This window comes from Propithecus coquereli, unplaced genomic scaffold, assembly GCF_000956105.1.
Source record: "Propithecus coquereli isolate 6110/MARCELLA unplaced genomic scaffold, Pcoq_1.0 Scaffold28, whole genome shotgun sequence".
NCBI classification, from domain to species: Eukaryota; Metazoa; Chordata; class Mammalia; order Primates; family Indriidae; genus Propithecus; species Propithecus coquereli.
The window spans coordinates 11,818,682-11,838,691 of record NW_012148396.1 but is presented as its reverse complement, the minus strand read 5'-3'; the positions used below and the strand labels follow the sequence as shown (position 1 = coordinate 11,838,691).

Below are 20,010 nucleotides of genomic sequence, written 5' to 3'. Positions count from 1 at the left end.
TGTTCGTTTGCTTAAGTGTCTGTCCCCAGCCCTGGCAGGAAGGAGCCCTGGCCTCAGAGACAAGCCCCAGCACCCCAAGCTCCCTTCTGGTGCCCTTGACCGAGGGGTCCACACTGAGGCCACGTGTGGTCCACAGGCTTGCTGGCTGGTTGGTGCAGTGTCGGCACAAGTGTCCAGCTCGGGGAGACTGGCAGGCCACCCTGCCGGGGGAGTCTTGTGGGTGGGAGCAAGCTGCTGCTCTACCATTGCTTCCCATTCCCCCAGGGGGCTGGACAGCAGGGCCATGCAGTCACCAGTGCAGAGAGCACAGCTCGCTCCCCTTCACCCCAAGGGGTTGCCGCTGTGGAGGTGTCAAGTGTACCTGGAACTCAAGGGCCAGTCTTCTCTCCTGGGGCTGGTGGACAGGCTGCTGCCGGCCCCTGGACCCACCTTTGCTCTGTGGCCTGTTGTGTCTCTTCACAGCACATTCCGACCCCCACGGATCCGTGATGGACTCCTGGCAGCTTTGCACTGGTCGCCCTCCCCTCATCTGTTAAATGATAGTTAAGTGGTGGGTTGGGGCAGCCTGTGGAGAACACGCTCCTGGTGGTGCCAAGCGGGACAGCAGCCACTTCCCTGGAGCCCAGTTGGCCGAGCAGGCTGTGGGAACAGCTGGCGGTGCCCTCGCAGCTGGCAGACAGGGCCTGCCTGAGCAGGGCAGGGCACGACTTGGAATTCTGAACTGTGGCCTCCCTCAGCCCTGTGAGCTCACCAGGCGGGTGCCTGTGCGATGGCCGCAGGTGGTCCTGAGGCAGTCCATCTCTAAGTAGGAAAGGGGGCTCATGGGCGGGAGAGTCTTCAGTGGCCACCCTCCTCACTGGGTCTTCTACCAGGATGTCTGTGAAAGGTGAAAGTCCCTGAAATTACCTTCTGGACACCACTGGGAAAGACATGAGCTGCAGGGGCGCAGCAGGGAGTGCTCTGAAGCCCATGTGAGATGTGCACTGAGTTCTCAGCCACTGGCACTGCAAGTAGGCTCCCTCACATTGTATGTCTGCCTTTCCCCAGCCCCCGGGGGCCCAGAGTGGGTGTGGGCTGTTGTGTGCAGCGGGCTGGGTGGTTGGGCTGGTTACTGCCCACCAGCGTGCTCCTCCGGGGAGCAGAGGCTCCATCTGGGCCACCACTGCCCACCTCCACCCTCAGCACCCTGGACTCTCAGGATGAGGGTCCTGTCTCCCGCACCTCTGTGGCTGGCGACCTGGAGAAGGCTCAGGTCCAGTGTGTGTTAAGGCCTAGGCTGGGTGGCTGCTCAGTTGCTGGGGACAGGGCTCTTGCTGAAATCAAAGGGCAATACGTTTTTGATAAGCTAAAGGAAATAGGCCTTTAGTCAGAGAGAGCCTGTGCCGTGCAGTGCTTGCCGTCCCCACCAGGCACTGTGCATGGCATGTTTAAAGGCCTGTATGAGTGCTAGTGACGGCTGCAGCCATCAAGGCTCTGCCGAGACCGGGGTTGTGACATTCTATTTCAGGAATAAACTTGGACCCCAAAGGAAGGCCAGCCAAGGGCCAGGCGTGGGTAGTGGGACACTGCAGTGCTGGGTCCCACACTTAAAGTGGGGCTTGAGGCCTCTCATGTGGCCAGCAGTGACTGACCTCAGACTCTTGTCTGGGCAGGCACCTCCCTTCCAGCCTGACTCCCTCCATAGAGGCCACTTCAGGGGGTTCGAGGTTCCCAGACACCACAGCAGAAAGAACTCCCCCCTGAATCTCAACGACTGACACTGGTTTGGCCCCCTTTCAATATGGGGGTCCCTCTGTGGCAAGGGGCTGGAGCCACAGCAGGCATAATAAGAAAACCCTCGCTCCCATTCCAGTGAGAGAGAGACATGACACCCCAAAAAGATGTGCTGCGCTCAGCCTGCCATCTTCCTGGGGATCCTTCCTGGGGGGTACAGGCTCCTAGAGCCCCAGAAAGGTACAGGCCAGGAAGCTGCTCACTCCACCTCAGCAGGCATTGGTGGGGATGTGCCTCCTGGCCTGACTGCCTCCTTGCTTGGCCACTTTGGGATGTGAGAATAAAGTGAGGCAGTGAGGGAGGGTGCTTGGGTAGGGCTGGCTTCCCAGGAAGTCCTCTGTACTATTCACCATCAATAAGATTATTCTAGCTCTGGTGGGATGGGCGGTGTCTCTGTGGGGTTGCACGTGTGGCTTGTTCCTGGGCCCTTTGAAAACAAACAGTAGATGCTGTCCAGTTACAGGAGGGATGCAGCTGCTGCAGCCAGCCTGAGCTTCCTGCCCATGCACGGCCAGTCCCTTTGGCCCGCTGGGAGCTCCCCAGAGGGTGGACACAGCTGGGGGCAGGGCCTTTGGTGGTCCCATTGTGCCCAGTGGGGCATGAGAACTGAGGAGCTCTTGAGGCATCGGAGGTCCCACTGAGTAGAGGGCGGGGTCAGTCCTTGCAGACCCTGAGGCTCCACCCACATGCCCCATGCATGGCCTGGGTCTCTGTGCACTCAGTGGCCCTGTGACCCAGGGCCAACACCCCCCTCTGTGTCTCAGCTTCCTTGCCAAGAAAAGGGGACAGCAGTGGACTGATTGTTGTTAGGGACTTGAGTCAATGTATTGTCCAAGGGCTTACACCCTGAGAGTGCCCCCTCCCCTGCCACCATTCCCCACATGGTGGCCACACCCCCGATGTGCTCTGTAGCCCTGCTATGGCACTGAGCCTGGCTGAGGATCAAGTCTACCGTCCCTCTCATGTGTGCTGCACCAAGGCTTTAGGTAGCATCCAGGCTGGGGGGCCCCTGCAGGCCAGAAGCTGTGAGTCAGAGCAGAGATACCTGTCCCAGATGCCCTTGGGGCCTGAGGCCAGACAGGACAGCGGGGGAGCAGCCTCGGTCCTGGGCTTACAGGCTGCACTTCAGGGGAGCTCACCAAGCATGTGTCCTGGACCCTACTCCCCTTCTCTGTGAAGCGGGGTCACGGGGGCAGGGGACATGAGGCTGGGTGCATACCTGGCCAAGCACACCTGGCAGAGCCCGTGTATAGCTACCCTTTGCTGCTGTCTGCATGGCCCAGGGCTTGGGCCACGTGCTCAGGCTTGGCCTGGGGGTGCAGGCCCTGCCAGCCCAGCTTCGTCCTACTCCTATGTGCCCCACAGGCCTATGCTCACATGGTAGCCCCCCTTTGGTGCCCACTGCCCTGTCCCCTCCAGCCCGTGGAGGCGGGAGGCCCCTTGGTCAGCCTTCCTGGGGTATGCTGGCCCCCGAAAGCCTGCTCTTCCCCTCTCAAATCTAGTGGGCAGCACTAGCTTCCCCTTCCCTACCCTGCTTCTGGGGCTGGGGAGAGCAGTGGTTAAGAGGGGAGGAGGAAGACCCACCCTTCATAATCTATAGCAACTGTCACGGAGCAAACTACTCCCATTTCATACAGACGGGTCAGGTGTCGGCATGCGATCGATGGCTCTCACACAATAATTACAGGAACTAGCGGCTTGTGTTGCTTGAGTGACTTTAAGAAGAGTAGGGTCTCAATCTTCCCTCTAATAGGGCTCTGACAGTTGAGGCGGCGGCAGCGTCGGTGCTGCTGCGTCTTGGGCTGGCGGTGTTGTCATTAAACACCAGGTAGTGTGGAACAACAGAGAACACGGATCCTGCGCAGGGGGACAGGGCGGCTGACAGCTGTTATTTGTCATCACTGAGTTGCCCAAACTCCTCAGACTGCACTGCGGCCGGCTGCTTAGTATGACTTATGGCCCTGCCTGGGGCTGCTGTTGTGATTTGATAATCCGTAAATGTTTGTCCAAGATGGATCCCTGATTCTGAGAGTGCTGCATGGAAGGCTGGTGACAAGCCCGCTGCAGGCTGAGGGGCAGGGGCCAGGGGCCAGGGCAGGAAAGCCAGGGGTCATCCCCCAGCAGGCAGCTACTCCCCTGCAATCACCTGTCCACCTGGAGGTGCTGGGTGGTTGCAGCTTCCAACTCCCCAGCAGGGCTCCAAGGTGGGTCTGGCAATGATACTGATGGGTGCACTTCTCTTCCGGGGCCTGGGGGTGAGCATGTGCGTGTGTATGTTTGTACATTTGTGTCCACTGTCCTCTGCGCTCATTCTGGCCGGGAGCGAGAAGACTTGACCCTGTGGCTGCCTATAGAGCTTCCTTCCCTGCTGACAAGGCTTGAGGCAAGTGTTTCTGCTGATGTGGGATTCCGGCAGGGTTTCTAGCGGCAGCCAGTGAGTCTACTGTCTGTGCTCTACCGTACTGAGAAGCCTGCCACTGTCCCTAAGGGGCCTGCTGGACATGCTGCCCTCTGGTGGACCCTGGGCGCAGAGCCAGAGTGTTTGAGGGTGCCCAGCAGGGCCTCGGGCTGCCCTCTCACCAGACACAAGGGCTCCTGCTGTATGTTTGAGGTGGTGAGAACCATCAAGCCCAAGAAAAGTGGAGTGATTTATTAGCTCATAAAAATTCATACTTTGTGACTCCAGTCATCCCACATCTGAGCTTGTTAGAATGCAGTCCCTGGCAGCTCCTGCCGCGCCAGCGTTGGGGCGGGGCATCACCAGCCACCCCCTGCCTTTGCTGCCATCGTGGCTCATTTAGAGAAATGGACGGGCCCCTGGAAGCACATGAACTACTGTTCATGGGGGAGGGTGGATGGGCAGGGAGCTTTGTTATAATGAGATGGCTGTGTCCTTGTGGGTGGGAGCAGGAGGGCCCAGCCACATCACCTGCATGCTCCCTACACCCGTGGGGCCTGGACTGGAACCTGCCAGCACCAGCTTGGTGCCAGGGCGCTGAGTGTGGGTACCCCTGGGGCTGGCTCCAGGTGGAAAGTGCACCTATATGCAAGCACAGGAAGGGGTCTGCCCACACAGATAGTGGAGGTGCGGGCATAGGTGGAAGTCTGCAGGTACAGGTGGAGGTAGAGGTGCAGGCACAAGTAGAGGTGCAGGTGGAGGTGCAGGCACAGCAGCTACAGGCACAGGTGGAGGTGGGCAGATGCAGGTGGAGGTCTGTGGGCACAGTGGAGGTGGAGGTGGGCAGGTGTGTTTCCAACAGTCTTCATGGGTGGAGTGTGGAGTGCTTCTGCAGCTGTTTCCAGGCTGGTGACAGTGGAAGTGGAGCCCTCCTTCATCCCTCCTGAGAGGCCCCTGGCAAAGGCTCCTCGGCCCAGCACCCACCTGGCCTGGCTGGACATAGTGGGCAGGCTACGCTCCTTTAGGCCTCAACCACCTTCTCATCTGTGGGCTGAGGGGCTGACATGCCCTTCAGCTCTGCTGTGCAGCTGGCATTGTGGGTTCTGTGTGGAGGGCCAGAGGGAAATAGAGCTCCTTCCTTCTCATGCTGGGGACGTTCCACCTGAGATGGCCAGAGCCAGCAGGAGCAGCCCTCCTTGGATCCTCCTCCAAACAGGTGAGGGGTCTGGGGAGAGGCTGAGCCTCCCATGGTGCCCACTTTGATTCCGCTTCTCCACATAACTACAGGTCCCCACAGCTTGCCAGTGCTGCCTGCAGGAAGCCGGGTGTCACGCCTGAGCAGCCCAGGTCGCCGTGCTCATCAGTACTAATCACCACAGCCCCTTGCTGCGCCCCATGGGCCCTGCTGTGTAGCCATTGACAGCCGTGATGGAGGCTGGGAGGCAGGAGGTGGTGCAGGCACACTCCAGCCCGCTGTTCTCAGTGTCCAGAAAAGAAAAGCAGTCAGGAACTGCCCAGCGTGAGGGTCAGGGAGCAGAAAGCCAGAGGCTGGGCTTCTGGGTGGGGCAGGGTGGCCCCATAGGGGGCCTGCACCCCAGGCCCAGGGACTGACCATGTCGCCTGGGAGCACAGTGGTAGGAACTGGTAAGTCTGGAGCAGCGGCAGCCAGGGTTGGTCCCTTGAGTTCCCCGTGGTCCAGGGGAGGGGGAATGTGTCTGCAGGATGGCATGGCACGGCACAGCATGGCCCATGTGTCATCTCACAGGAGCAGATGCCGAGCACTGCAGTTGATTCCAAGATTGAGCCTGGCTGCAGACAGCCGAGAGAGCTGGAGGGGACTGAGGAGGCCAGAGCAACGAGGCAGACTAATGGCAAAGGAGCCCGTCCTGCTCCTGCCCTGTTGGAGAGTGGCCACGCACTTCCCCTCTTCACCTGATGTCAGTAGCACCTAGGCCATTGGTGCTGCACACAGCTTTCCCCAGGAACACGCCCAGGCAGCAAGTGCAGGGGCTTCCAGGCTGGGTCGCATTGGAGCTGCTCTCCCTGAGCAGGTGGCCAGTGAGCCTAACCCCAGTGTCGCGCAGCCTGGCTCAACACAAGACTAGAAGGCCTGAGGGGAGCGAGGGCATGGGGTCTTGGAGTTGTGGGGTGAGCAGCCTGGCTCTGTCCTTGCATGGGAGTTGCCTTGAGGGCTGGCAGCTGAGCCACCAGAGCAGGAGGTGATTACCGTGGTGCATGTGCTTGTGCATGTGTGCACACACCTGTGAGCGTGCATGCCTGCCTGTACACAGGAAGGGGACAGGTGATCTCAGGGTCCTGCCAGGAGAGCAGTCTCCTGTGGCCTCCTTCATGGCCCACAGGGGCCACAGCTCCCCTTCCTCCTGGCTGCCTCCTGCAGATGGCCCCTGGGGTCTTCCTGCCCCTTCTCAGAGGCCATGGCCCTTTTCACCCCCAAAGGCAGCTCTGGCCTCGCCACCTTCAAGACCTGGTATACAGCAAGTGCTGGGGGTGAGTACGAGGCTGCCAGGGTAGTGACTGGGCAGGGTGGGGGTCAGCCATCCAGCAGACCACTTGGCCTGGGTGGACTCAGAAATCACCCTGATGGAGCGGCCCTTGCTGTGCAAGGTGTCATGCTTGTGCTGAGCAGAGCCTCTCCCGCTCCAGGAGCAGCACTTTGTGCTGCCCCCAGTGAGAGACAGAATCCTTTGATGCTGCCTCTGGCCTGGCTGCAGTCGTAGGCACTCCTCCCATCAGGCCCAGGGGCTCTGCAGACAGCTCAGATGTATGTCACGGTTTGAAACCTGAGAGCAGAGGCCTCTCAGAAATGAATGCCGCACGTTCTGTTTCGGTTTTCATGTCCATTTTTTCAAGAATGCAATTCAGCAGTTGTTGGGGAAGAGGCTGGCTGACAGGGTTCTGTGTGGGCTGGCGCCATGCAGTGCTTGCTCAGTGGAGACGGTCCTGAGCAGCATTTTCCTGCACGTTCGCCTGGTGTTCGATGTGCAGCCGATCTGCATGGTCTTGGGGCAGGGCTGTTGGGAAGAGCCGGTGGCCCCTTGGGACACCTGCTGGCTGCAGCAGGGAGATGGGGCTTCTGGGCTGATCAGGCAGTTGGCCAGAGGGGCCTGAAGGCTGAGGGGTAAGGAAGGGCTGTGGCTGGTTCTGAGCTGGGGGTGCCAGGAACCCCTCCCCAGCTCATACTCTGGGCCTGCCGAGGGTCTGGTAGAGGCCTGAGCTCAGGCTCCTCCTTGCTCCCCACACATTGTCTAGCCTGGGCCCTCCCCTAGCTCCTCCCTGCTGTCTGGCCTTTGCCCCTCAGCACTGTCCTTGCTCGACTGGGAGGGCGATTGGGAGGGACAGGATGGTGTGCCCACAGAAGGTGGCCTTTGAGCTGCTTAGGGACTGGCGTGGCACAGAGGCTGGGGTGTGTGTCAGGGTGCAGGTGTGAGTGTGGCACCTGCCACAAGGCAGTGCAGCGTTGGCCCAAGCCCCAGCTCCTGGCCCACCTTAGCTGCCCCCTACAGCTCCCTGCCGTGCCAGGGCACCCCTGCCTAGAGCTGTCCTGTTTCTCGCAGCCCTCCCAAGTATTGGGCCCGTGTCCCTGCCATCCCCTCTACCCAGGCCCTGCCTCCTTCCAGCCAGGCTCAGTCACTCCTGGAGGATGCTTCTGGGGTCTCACCTGCCTCATGTACCTCCCTGCACCACTGAGCACTTTCTATTGTAATCACAACTGTAATTAGGCAATTAATTGTGAGAAGTTTGCTCTCCTGGGAGAAGCTGTCGCTTCGTCCCTGGTGCCCTCTTGCGGCCATGGGGGTGGAGGCACAGCCACGGGAGCTGGCAGTAGGGTAGTAGGATGGAGGACGCCTTGCCAGTGAGGTCAGCAGCCAGGTGGGTGGGAGGAGGGGGGAGGGAGCCAGCACCCTTCCCAGTGGACCAAGGTGGACTTGCACAGGGCTTCCTGCCCTCCCTCCAGGCTGTGTCCACTTTGCCTAACGGGGCCCAGCAGCCCTGCTGGGAGGTACTATCACCTATCTGTGCCAGTGGAGGGGCCAGGCCAGAGCCCACTGCCCATCCCCCTCCCGGCCCTGTGCTCAGGACAGTCCTTCCCAGTGCTGTGGGCTCCAGCACCAGAGACCTGGGCTAGTACAGAGTTGGGATCTCCTCAAAAAAATGCAGTGAGACTGGGGGGAAAAAAGACCTTTAAAAGCACTGACACTAGAAAAGTGAGTTTGGATGTGTAAAAGCTGCCTTTAGTTGGGGGCTCTGTGAGCTGGCCAGGGGCTGCCTGTAGCAGAGCCTGAGGTGGGAGTGTCCCCAGGGTGCTCTGAGGTAGGGGCACCTATGCCTGCCAGTGTTGGGGCATAGGAGGCCTGAGGGAGGCAGGTGCTGGGGAGCAGGTGCTGGGAGAGGAGGCTGATCCACAGGGCAGAGAAGCAGAGATGTGTGTGGCTTCCGAAAGTGCCAGGCCACACTGGCCTTGGGCCATCTTCAGCCAGTGAAAGGCACGGACAGTTTGAACATATCAAAGAAATGTCAGGGCAGCTGTTGATAAAAAGCAGATTAGGCAATATATGGAGAAAGTCAAATCATGCCGCATTAGGAACGGAAAACCTGGATAGAATGCCCACAGTCTGCAGCTGGCCCACAGCTGGTTCCCCCAAGGCTGGCCACACCTGCCGCAACACTGCAGCAGCCTGAGGCACCTCTGCCTGCTCCCCTTGCATGCATTCTGGGGGTGTCCCAGACCTGTCTTGTGGGCAGGGCCACTCCCTTGGGCCTCTCCTGTCAGGAACTTGGCTTGGTTTCTAGGGTGTTTGTCAGGCAGATTGTATTCTCCCTTCATACAGCCTTGCCCCATCCTGTTCCACTGGCATGGATGTCTTTTATAGCTGATTCTGGCAAATTCCATGCTCAGGTGCCAGTCTCTGGCCTCCTGCCTAGCTGTCCCCAACCACCAGCTGGGGTGAAGGGCCCAAGGAAGTGCAGGTAAAGGGCTTCTAGAACCGGAATACGTTCCCAGGGGCCAGAGCCCAGCTGGGAGGTTTTGCCGTCTTTGTGCTGTGCCTCAGCCTGGAGGCTTGCTGCTCTCTGTCTGCCTGTCTCTGTAGCCCACTGCCAGTAAGGCTGGGGGCTGGTGGGCTGGTGGGCTGGATAATTGGGCCTGGGACAGGGTCAGAGGCCTCTGGGACTCTGTCCCTGATTATGGGGCAAGGCCTCCTTCAGTATGTTCTCCAGGACTTCTCTGGTGGAGCTGAGAGCTGGACAGACAGCTAGACGGCTGCCGAGGACACTCACCTGAGCCCCACCGGGCTGGATGGTGGAATGGCAGGAGCAGCCTTTTCTTTCCTGGTTGGCAGCCGCAGGCAGTTCTTTGTACAAAGTAGTAGTTCTAGTTTCATCTTCTTACTCATTAACCAATTGTGAAATTAGCAACTCATTTTCTTCCTAGTTATTTCCCTTTGAAGTTCCATAAAAATCTGAACTCTCTCTCAACTCCTGCTCCGCAATAAAACAGAGTGAGAGCTGTGACCTCTGCCTGATCGGTTCTGCCATCTGTGGTGGAATCGTCCGATGAAGGGAAATCAGGGTGAGCCAGGCTCTGCAGGCAGAGCAGCTCCTGCTGTGGTGGGGGCTGCTGGGCCCGGCCTCTCTGGCCTCGTGGCTGTCCTCCCCACTGTATGCTGGGGGATGTGGTACTCAGTACATGGCAGGGCTCTGGGGGTGGCTGAGGGTGTGGGCTCTGAGCAGGAGCTCCAGCCGTGCTGATGGATGGGCTCATAGCCCATTCACATATGATGCCAGCAGTTTTTTGTAGTTTGTCTTCCATTGCGGTAGTAAAGTTTTTAATTAGGAAAGCTAATGAGATCGATTAGTCATTAGAAGTGACCTCTGGATGGCGGGCGGAGAGGGTGTGTGTGTGGGGCTGATAACACGGCCGGGGCATCGCTGGCAATAAAGGCGCGAGGGGTTTGATTTGAGTGAAGCGTGCCATGGGGAATACATCATGCAGAGAAAAAAAATTACAACCCTGGGAGTCTGTAATGAAGGGAATTAAACCAACATCCTATCTAAATAACATGATTATCTACACAAAACCCCTCAGCCAGCAAGGAGGAGTGGGCGTCGAGGCCTGTGTCCTCGGGGAGGAGGGCGGGCCCTTGAGGTTGGCCACAGAGCAGCGTCCTGCAGCCGCTGCCCTCCCCATCCTTGCACACACTGGGGAGCAGGGACCCTTCTTCTCACACCCTGACTTTTTGGGTCTCTGTGTGCCAGGCAGTCTTAGGAGCCCTCACTCTTGCCCATCATTAGGGACCCAGCCCAGAATGTGTCCCCCACCACCTGTCTGTTCAGCTGTGTGCCTGCCAATCCAGGTGTGGTCCTGAGTGCATCCGAACTGCCCACCCAGGAAAGTCAGGGACTGTGAGTGGCCTGTGGGGCCAGGCTGTGGGGGGCACAGCCCCACCATGGGGGCAGGACTTGAGCTGGAGCCTGGTTTGGGTGCTCACCACGCCCTCCCCTCTATGAGCCCCTCGAAGAGCCTCCTTCCCCCCAGGGACCATGGGGAGTGGGGGGAAGCTGTTGAAGTGCTGGACGCAGGAAGTGCCCACCCGCCGGAGTGGACAATGAGGAGAGCCAGCCTTTTAAAAGGGCATTTGCTTTGTTATGTTGTGTGATCAGGAGTGATAATTGGGCACTAATAGGTAAAAGGTAGTAACTTAATGAAGAGATTTGACTTAATGTGTTAATACTGATACTCACTGACAGATGGGAAGGAGGGGCTGGAGTGTGATGGGGCCAGAAGTGAGCCAGCCAAAGCCTCTGTGTCACCTGGTGTTCTGGGCTGGGGTGGGCACGTGGCAGCCCAAGTCCTGGCACTGAGGCCATATTCTGGTGGGTACCCTGACTGTCCAGACGCACTTCTGAGGTAGACGGGAGCAGGCCGGTGGCTGGTGCTCTCCTTAGGCACAAACAGGGAGCTGGACTTGGAGGCCATGAGGTCAGCTCGGAGTTATTGATAAGGCATTCCTGTGTTGAAACAAGCTATTTTTGGTTTTTGTTGGTCTCTCCTCACTTATAAGACCTTAAAAATTCACTTCAATATTTATTTATTAACGCCCACCATATGCCAGGCTCTGCCCTGGGTTCCAGGCATGTTGGGTGGGGTGCTCAGAGTGCAAGACCCGTTTACTTTGGTTACTCAGCAGGGATCAGGGGACTTCACACCTGGTTCCCTGAGCTCCTGTATTCTCTTCAGCCCTCCTAAGCTGCTGCCCTCAGAGGCTCCAAGAGAGACAGGGAGGGGACAGGTGCTTGGGGGTGCTGGAAGGTATAGGGAACTAGCTGGGGTGGTCCTGGCCTCACCTGGGTGTTGCTGTGGCCTCCCCTCATAGGCAGCTGCTGCAGGTCCCTGCCTTCAGTCCCAGGGACTGGAGGTAGCCCTCGTGCTCACCACTCCCAGGGGCTTCTGGCCCCACTATCCACCCTGACCCAGGCTGCGCTCATGCAGCCTGCACACTGTTGAGGGCCAGCAGCAGGGCACCCCCTCTGGTGTGGACTCTGGGGGCCTCTTGGGAGGGCTCTGACCCCGTGTTGGGTCCAGGTGCCCCTGACCCGCGCACATGTGGGCTGATGGGTGCCCTGGTGGAGGCTGCAGCTCCAGCTGTGAGTGGAGGGACACCTGAGGGAAGGGCTATTTGCTGACCTCTGGATTAGAGGTGCAGTTGGCCTCCCTGAGGTCTCTGCAGTGGCTCCTTAGCGTGTTTCCAGCAGGCTGGGCAAGGCTACAGAGAAGTCGGCCAAGGCACAGCCTCAGGAGGGGCCTTGGCTGTGAGAGGTCTGTTGGGTTTAGGGGTCTGGAAGAGCACTTTCAGGAGCAGTAACAGTTGCCAGTCCTGTACAGGGAGCAGGGGGCTGTGGGGCTTTGGTTACTCAGCAGGGTGCCTCCTGGGGTCTAGGGGCAGGCAGGGGTCCTGGGTTGGGGGGAAGCTGGGCACAGCCTGGAAGGGCACCGAGGCCACTTGGTGGGGTTGGGCTGGGGGCCTCCTGTTTGGGGCCCTGTGCCCATGGCCTTGAGGGGTGCAGCCATGAGGGGCGGGTGCCTGCGTCCAGTGCTGTGTTAGCTTTAATTATCTGGGCAGTTAGAGCTGTACATTATGAAGTCGGGCAATTAGATGCGTTCCTTGAAGCTATGGAGAAATTGCCGGCTATCAAGTAGAAGGGAACTCAGGCAAAACAGATCCCTGTTAATTGCATGAAACGTTCAGCAAAAAAAGCACTGTTGTATATATCGCCCTGCAAAATGTTACGAAAACAGAGTGATTAAGTATATAAATCTATCTGGGCATGGCGGTGGGGAGGCACCCCAGAGAAGGAGGAGAGCTTTCCAGACCCCATGTGTTGGGGGGCGCAGGGCAGTAACTCCTGGGAGTGTGAGCGGAACTGTGTGTATGCTGTGTAGTTCCTGTGTTATGCTTGCCACAGCCCATCAGCTGGGACCTGGCTGGCTTGGAGCCTGCTTCCCTTGTGGGCAGTCACGCAGCATCCCTGGTCCCCTGCTGCGCAGCACGGCTGTGAGGACATGCAGGGCCTGTGCCCACCTCTCTGGAGAACTCACCAGCCAGCTCTTGAAGTCTCAGCTGCCAGGCGCCCTGGCACATTAGTGTGCCAAGTGGGGTGGGGGCTGGATCCCAGGTTGGTGAAGAGTCCTCCAGCCTCAGAGTGGGTGGTGGGGTGGGCAGTTTCGAGGGCAACCTTTGTCCCTGTGGCCTCTCTGCCCCTGGCCTGGCCCACCTTTGCTGACCTCTGCCTGTGCCCTGGGTTTTCTCTGCAGCGTCCAGCCTATATACCCTGCGGACTCCACCCACCGGCAAAGTGATCAAGACCCGCTATCGCATTGTCAAGAAGACCCCGGCTTCTCTCAGCACCCCACCCTTCCCCCTGTCTCTGCCCTCCTGGCGGGCCCGGCGGCTCTCACTGTCCAGGTAGGAGGACGTTGTCCAGGTTCCCATGGGCCTGGGGACTGGGCTGCTGGGTACCGAGGGCTATAGGTTGGAGCCTGTGAGCTTTGGGAACTGTGCTCGCCTGGGAACTACTTGGTGTACAGCTCATTGGCTGGGGAACGGCCTAATTTTGCTGTTTGTTTAGCAATTTCTATACCAGATATACAGCCAGCCTATGTGTACCATATGCACACGAAGGCATACACACATGCCACACTCATGTGCACACATGTCCTCTGCAGTTATTAGCAAGCCCGTTAGCTGCTGGGTCCTCACGAGCTGTGGAAACAGCCACCACCCAGACATGATGAGCTGCCCCTGGGAAGCTGCCCCTAGGTGTCTTGCAGGGAGACACTTCTGGGGAGAGAGGCTGAGCCCTGAGCAGCCTGCCTGGGAGCTGTCAATGTGTTGATTGTCAAGGGCAGTGAGGAGGGCTCCTCCTCACCCTTCCCTGTCACCTACCCGTGGGCTGGCCTGCACCACGCTCTGGCCTTGCTCCAGCCTGGTGTGCCTGAGAGCAGGCAAGGTAGGGGCAGCTCTATCTGTGGGAGCAGCCTATACCTGTCTTTCTGGGGGTCTCTCTGAGGGCCCCTTGCCACCTGCTGAGTTGAGGTTGCTTAGCCTCTGATCTCAGGAGGCTGGGCTGTGAGCGGCACGGTCCTTCCTTTGCTGAGGTGGGGGTCTCCTGTCTCTAGGCTGGGATGGGGGCAAATAGGAAGCAGGTAGTGGCACACCCCTTTCCTCTGTCCCCTGGCCCTACCATGGTTGCCTGCCTGCTGGGAATGGTTAGAGGCTAGGTCAGGGCCGCAGGGCAGAGCATCCACAGTCCAGTTGCCCAGTGGGTCCCTGCTGTTGCCCAGAGGTTTCCATGCCCGAGACTAACCCCCGGGACCCTCTGGCTCTGGGGCCTGTGGCAGGTAAGCCAGACAGTTGTCCGGGCCTCTGCCCTCCTCCCTTACTGCTAGGCTGCTCCAAGCACGGCCCTGCTGCCAACTTTACTAGAGGCAATAGCTGGAAGTATATTTTAAATTAATTTTACTGCACTTTTTGTAATATTTTTGTTTTAAATAGATTTATAAGCATCTTGGGGGCTATTTCTACAAATTTATGAAGATAATTTTTATTCTCTCGATAAGGTTAAATTTATACCTGCTATTTCCATATTAATTCACAGTGCTAAGTGGATCTAATTTTCTTCCGTTGCTCTATCTGGTGAACATGGCCTTTCCTAATGCAATTTCCCCCTCACTAAATCACTGTGGTTGGGAGTCGTGATCGAGCTAAATTAACTTAAATTAATTTACTTAATAAGAGCCCCAGATCATCGTGAATGAGGCGCAGATTTATTGATTCTCCGCCCTGCTCCCCGACTGGGTGGGTGCTCCCCCACGTTGAGGCCCCACTCCCAGGGCATGGCTGGGTCTGGGGACGCTCTTCTCAGGGTTGTGCCCAGCAGGCCCTCTCCCTTTGGGTTCCGAGGGCCAAGGAGGTCCCAGATGTGGGTCCAGCTGGGTTGGGTCGTGTGGCTGGGCCGTCAGGGGTCTCTGATGGGGTCACTGTGCAGAAGCGGGTACCCAGGCCCTGGGGCGAGGACTCCTAGAGCAGGGTGGTGGCCTGGGGCAGCCCCGAGGCCTGAGGCAGCAGCCACCTTGCACCTTCAGCCAGCATGTGGAGTGGCATCCTGTCGATGCCAAGTGGGTGAGTACAGCCAGATTGGCTGTGCTGTTCCTTCCATGTTTCCTGCCCCTCAAGGTTAGAGCCTGGGCCCCCGCCCTGCAGGGAGCAGCCCTAACACAGGGCCAGACCACAAGCATGGGTGGGCAGCAGGTGGGGAGGGCACTGCCCCTTGACAGGAGCTGTAATTCAGCCAACCCTGAGGGTCCTGGCTTTGCTTGGTGGCCATGGGCCCCAGGCTAGGCACCCTCCCTGCGTATGGAGGCCAAGCCCACTCCAGGATGGACGTGGTAACCAAGGGGTGTGTGACCCCTTCTGTTTCCTGACCACCTCAGCCTAGTCCTTTCTAGGCTCAGCCAGGACCCTTGAGGGCTTGACCTGTGGGCTTGGGGATGGGAGGTGGAGGTGGGGGAAAGGAGGGTGCTGAGCTGAGGGGCACTGGATTTAGGAGGCCCTGGGAAGAGTGGTGCCAGTGGTTAGACCTCCCTTGCCCAAGGTTACCCATGCCCTGCATGGCTGCCTTCTCAGCAGAGTAGCTGCCAGCCAGCTGCCCAGCCCACTATTCTGCTGCACACACTCAGGCTTGTTGAGGCAGCAGAAAGGGCCAGTCTCCCGGGTCAGCGTCTGACCTGGTGCCTGCCTACGTGACGCCTGTGGGGCTCCATCAGAGCCGGGGGTGCCCGCGTGTGGCTGGCAGGCTCACTGGCCGCGGCCTGGCCCTCAGGCTCCCCAGCTCTCCCTAGGCAGAGGGAGGAGTTGGACAGGCTGTCTTGCCAGGTGGCTGGCCTGAGCCTGGGACCTAGGCCTCTCCCTGGGTCCCCAGCTCTGTCCCCTGCCTGGGAGGGAAGAGGCCCTGGGAGGGACTGGCAGGCAGGCCCCAGCAGTCCTTGACGTCTCAGTGGGCAGAGGTGGGGGCTGAGGGACCCACCCGGGAAGTGAGGTGGGGGGACCCAGCAGCCAAGTGTTGGCATGGGGTGCCCCTCGCCCAGCCTTTGCAGCCACCCTCACTGTGACTATAGATTTGGTCACCTCACAGAAGGAGTTGTGTTTGGGTATGGAGGGCTGCCATCCCGGGGAAGCCCCAGCAGGCTGGGTGACCCTGACAGGCCTCTTCCCACTCAGAACCTTGGCCTCTCGATCTGTCCTTGAAGCAGAATCTGTTCCTTCCAAGGGTGGTGCTGGGCCTGCTCCACGCAAAGCCCCCACTCCATGGGGAGATGGGCCGAAGCAAACAGCCGCTGCACTGGGAGCAGAGAAAGTAGGTCTGAGGCAGAGGGAGCTGTGGGCAGAGGCCTGGGAGGGGGCAGTGGGCAGGGAGACTCAGGCAGCTCTGAGTGTTGGGGGGAGGCCCTGGGGGTCTGGGTGGGCTTCCCGACTGCCTGGAGCATCCTGAGTGTGGTGTGCTCGGGGCTGGGCTCAGCATGGCCGCACCTGAGAGCTAGCTGCCAGGGCACAACCCTGCCCTCTTGATGCTGGGGGTATGGGTAGGGTCTGCAGGCTCGATGCTGGAGGGGGGTGCAGGATGGGGCTGCACCTCAAGGGGCCTGCACTTGCAAAGAATGAGGAGGGCAGGGCGCCTGCCAGCCCTGTACTGAGAGGAGTGGGGACGAGAAACAGGGACCAGTCTGGTGCCTGAGACCTAGGCAGGGGCCTCCAGGAGAGCCCCCTTCTGCTGCTGACTCAGCCCTGGCCCTTGCCCAGGGCCTTCCTCCTGCAGCCCCCTCCCCACTCCCTGCCTTGGTCACTTCCAGGTACTGTCCCCCTCCTGCCAGCGGCGCACAGGCATCTGCCCGCTGTCTCCCTGAGCTGGGTGAGGCATGGCTCCTCTGCCCTTTCAATGCACATGCGGCATATGGCTGGGCCTTCACAATCCAGAGGGGCTGGGAGGAGGCTCTGCTCCTGACCAACCATCCATTGCCCCAGGACCCTGCTGTGGCTCCTCGCTGCTCTGATGGGGAGGCCGGAGGTCCCTGGTGCCCTGACTTGTTGGCACTGGCATCTGTTCTGGGGAGAGGGGAGAGTACAGGGTGATTAGGCCTGTTCCCGTTTCTGGGAAGCTCCAGAAACTTGCTCCAGAAACTCCTTTTCTCCAGCCCATAGACAGTACCAGGGCCTAAGATGGCCACAGTGTGGCCATGGCTGCAGCCATTGTCCCTGAGCCATGCTTCTGCCCCCAGCGGTGACTTTGCTTTCTTTCTCTCTCCTGAGTTAAGTGGAAACTCACCCTCAGCCAGTGGTCAGGCTTGGCCTGTGTGGGAAGCTGGAAGGCATCAGGGCCCTGTTGACAGCTTCATTTTTGTTCGGGGACCCTGTGTCTCCTGCCTGTCACAAGCTCTCTCTGGGCCTGGATGTGGAGGATATGGGTGGGGAGAGTCAGCTGGAAGTCAGCCAGTGGCCTCAGGCTCTCTTGGCCAGCCAGCACTCGTCCTTGCCCACACAGAAGGCTGGAGGCCTTTGAGCAGTGGCTCTCGGGTCTTTTGGGTGCCAGCCACGGTCTCTGAGGACCGTGGCCATTGAGGCCACAGGCTGGACAAGGCCACCTGCTGCCCTGGCCAGGTGAGCAGGGATGGAGGGTGGGAGGGCAGCAGCCCCTTTCAGGAGAGAGGGCAGCACGGTGGGCAACAGGCAGGATAGGACTCTTGCCCTCGAAGGGCAGCATCCATGGCGCAATCTCTGTACTGTTGGCAGTGGCCACATTGCCCTGGCCTGCAGACACCTGGTGTGGTGCTGCCTGGGCACAGGGGCAGCTGCTGGTAGGGCCCCTGCTGGCTGAGTGCCATCTAGCCCCAGGGGCTGTGATGTAGGATCAGGCTGCTCTGCTGAACATGGTGCCCATCTTGTGCCTGGGGAAGTAGACAGGACTGGGCTGCTGCTCAGGCCCAGTGCCCCTGGGAGTGCCCTGCACAGGCTGCCCTGCCATGGTGGGTCCTGAAGGTGGACCACAGCCAGCCCCAGGACTCCACACCACTGTCATCCTGGAGCCAGGCCTGGCACCAGCCCAGGGGCTCAGAGGGCCTCCCTGTAGGCCCAGGGTTCTGGGGTGCCGGGGCAGCAGGTCAGCAGAGGATCTGAGGAGCGGTGCCCAAGGGCTGAGCCTCACATTGAGCGAGGATTTAATTTTTTTGTTGTTCTAAGATTTGTGGATCTGCCTGTGTCCTCGCTGGCTTCCAGCAAGTTCATTAATCTGAACTGAAGCTGAAATGTGACTTATATCCCTAAACTGCCTGTCACTTTTTTCCTCTTTTCAAATTCGTTTGACATGAAAGTGCGAAATAAACAGAAGCCGCTGTGCTTAAGCAGATGAATCGGAGGCTTTTCCATCCCGACTACAAATGGTCCTGTCACAGGGCTGCCGCTTGCTGGGCTGCCTTATTTTATTTTATTTTATTTTATTTTGTGTCTGTGCGGTAAATCTTAAGTAATCTCCGTGCAGTTTTGACGAGGTTTAGGCCAAGATTTTGAAGGGCTCTGAAACGCTTCTCCAAAGTGACGCCTCATTAAAGAGGAATCAGCCTGGGGATGGGAGGCGTCCTCACTGCAGTGGCCGTGATTCCAATGTGGCTCCCCTTGCCCAGAGCTGAGTGTCTCCTTAATGAGCAGGTGTGCCCACGCAGCCCCCAGGCCGCCATGCCACCTGCTCTACCTCCTGCCCACCCTCTGGTTTGGGGACTGCCCTGCTTGGCTCAGGCTGCCATGACAAAGTACTGCAGACAGGGCAGCTTAAACAGTGGAAGTTTATTTTCCACAGTTCTGGAGGCTGAAGTTTGAGATCAGGATGCCAGCAAACTGAGTGTCTGGGGAGGGCCCTCTGCCTGGTTTACGGAGGGCCGTTTATAGAGGGCTGTCTTCTCACTGTGTCTTCATGTGGCAGAGAGAGAGAGAGAGAACTGGTATCTCTTCTTATCAGGGTGCTAATCCCATCATGAGGGCACCCCAGGACTCCATCTAACCCTTAATCACCTCCCACAAGCCCCACCTCCTGGTACTGTCCCATTGAAGGTTACAGGATGAGTTCACCCTGATTTCCTCTCCTGGTCTTGCTTGCCCTTCCACCAGGGGAAGACCCTTGCCAGACTCCAGAACTGTGACCCAAATAAACTTATTTTCTTTATAAATTACCCAGTCAGTTGTTATAGCAATGGAGAATGGACTAAGACATCAGACCTTGTTCTGCCTCTGGTGATGGCAATGGAAAAGCCCAGCCAACCCCAATCCCACTCAGCTTGGCCTGAGGCTGGGGCCTGGTGCTGGCAGGGGACAGGCCCACACACCAAGGGGGCTTTGGCATGCAGGGTCAGAGTCAGTTGTTGAGTGGGCAAAGCCCACCCGCAGTGCTCTCCTCCAGGGATCAGGAAGCAGGCAGACAAAGAAGCCAAGAGTTTCATGGGTGGCTGCTGCTGGGATGCACTGATACCTACCCAGCATGGGTGTCCATGGTGGTGCTCAGAGAAGAGCCCTCTAGGGCAGGGGCCTGTAGGGGGCGCAGGATGGAATGGTCAGCATGGGCCACATGGTGCAGGGCCTTGCCATGGGCCTGGGGAAGGATCTGGAATGACTGCTGAGAGGATGAAGGCCAGGCAAGTGGGAAAGGGGACCTGCCGACCCTGCTGGATGGGTGGTGCATGGGGGACATCAGGACAGGGGCTGCACCCAGGGAGGAACAGGCCTGCTGAGATAGCAGCACTACTGTGGGCTCCTCAAGCACCTGGGCTGTGACAGCTTCATGAAGCTCCGGGGCATGTTCCCAGGCATCCACCTGCTTCTTGCCTTCCGTCTGATGAGGAGCCAGGTGAGGCCAGAAGGAGAGAATGCCGAAGCCCCATTGTCTGTGGGAGCTGGGCTGCCCATTGAGCAGCTCATACAAACAACCTGAAGAGGCTTCGAGGCCAAGAACAGCTCTGAATGCCTGTGAAAATGCTTAAGAATAATGGGATTGTCAGTTTTGATTTTGGTTAATGGACTAGCTGAATTTTGAATTGATTGTATTAAAAACAAGAGGGAGATGTTCCGGCTGCCTTTGTGTTGCCGGCTGGGTGCTGGTCCAGGATGCCCCTTCAGGTCCAGCCTGCTGTGGCCTGGACGCTCTGTTCATGGTGGCCTGGCCTAGGCTTTCTGGCCTTCTGCCCTGAATGCGCTGCTTCTGTGGGGTGAGAGTAGGCGGCT

The 20,010-nt window shown here is 58.8% G+C and overlaps 1 protein-coding gene across 1 annotated transcript in view; it reads left to right on the top strand.

Annotated features, from left to right (window-relative positions):
- The window catches only part of ZC3H3 (zinc finger CCCH-type containing 3), an 83,535-nt gene that overhangs the window by 18,335 nt on the left and 45,190 nt on the right, over positions 1-20,010 (top strand). The window contains exon 4 of the mRNA XM_012647952.1: positions 13,005-13,155. Coding sequence (XP_012503406.1) covers positions 13,005-13,155 — 151 coding nt within the window. The remainder of the gene's footprint in view (positions 1-13,004; positions 13,156-20,010) is intronic.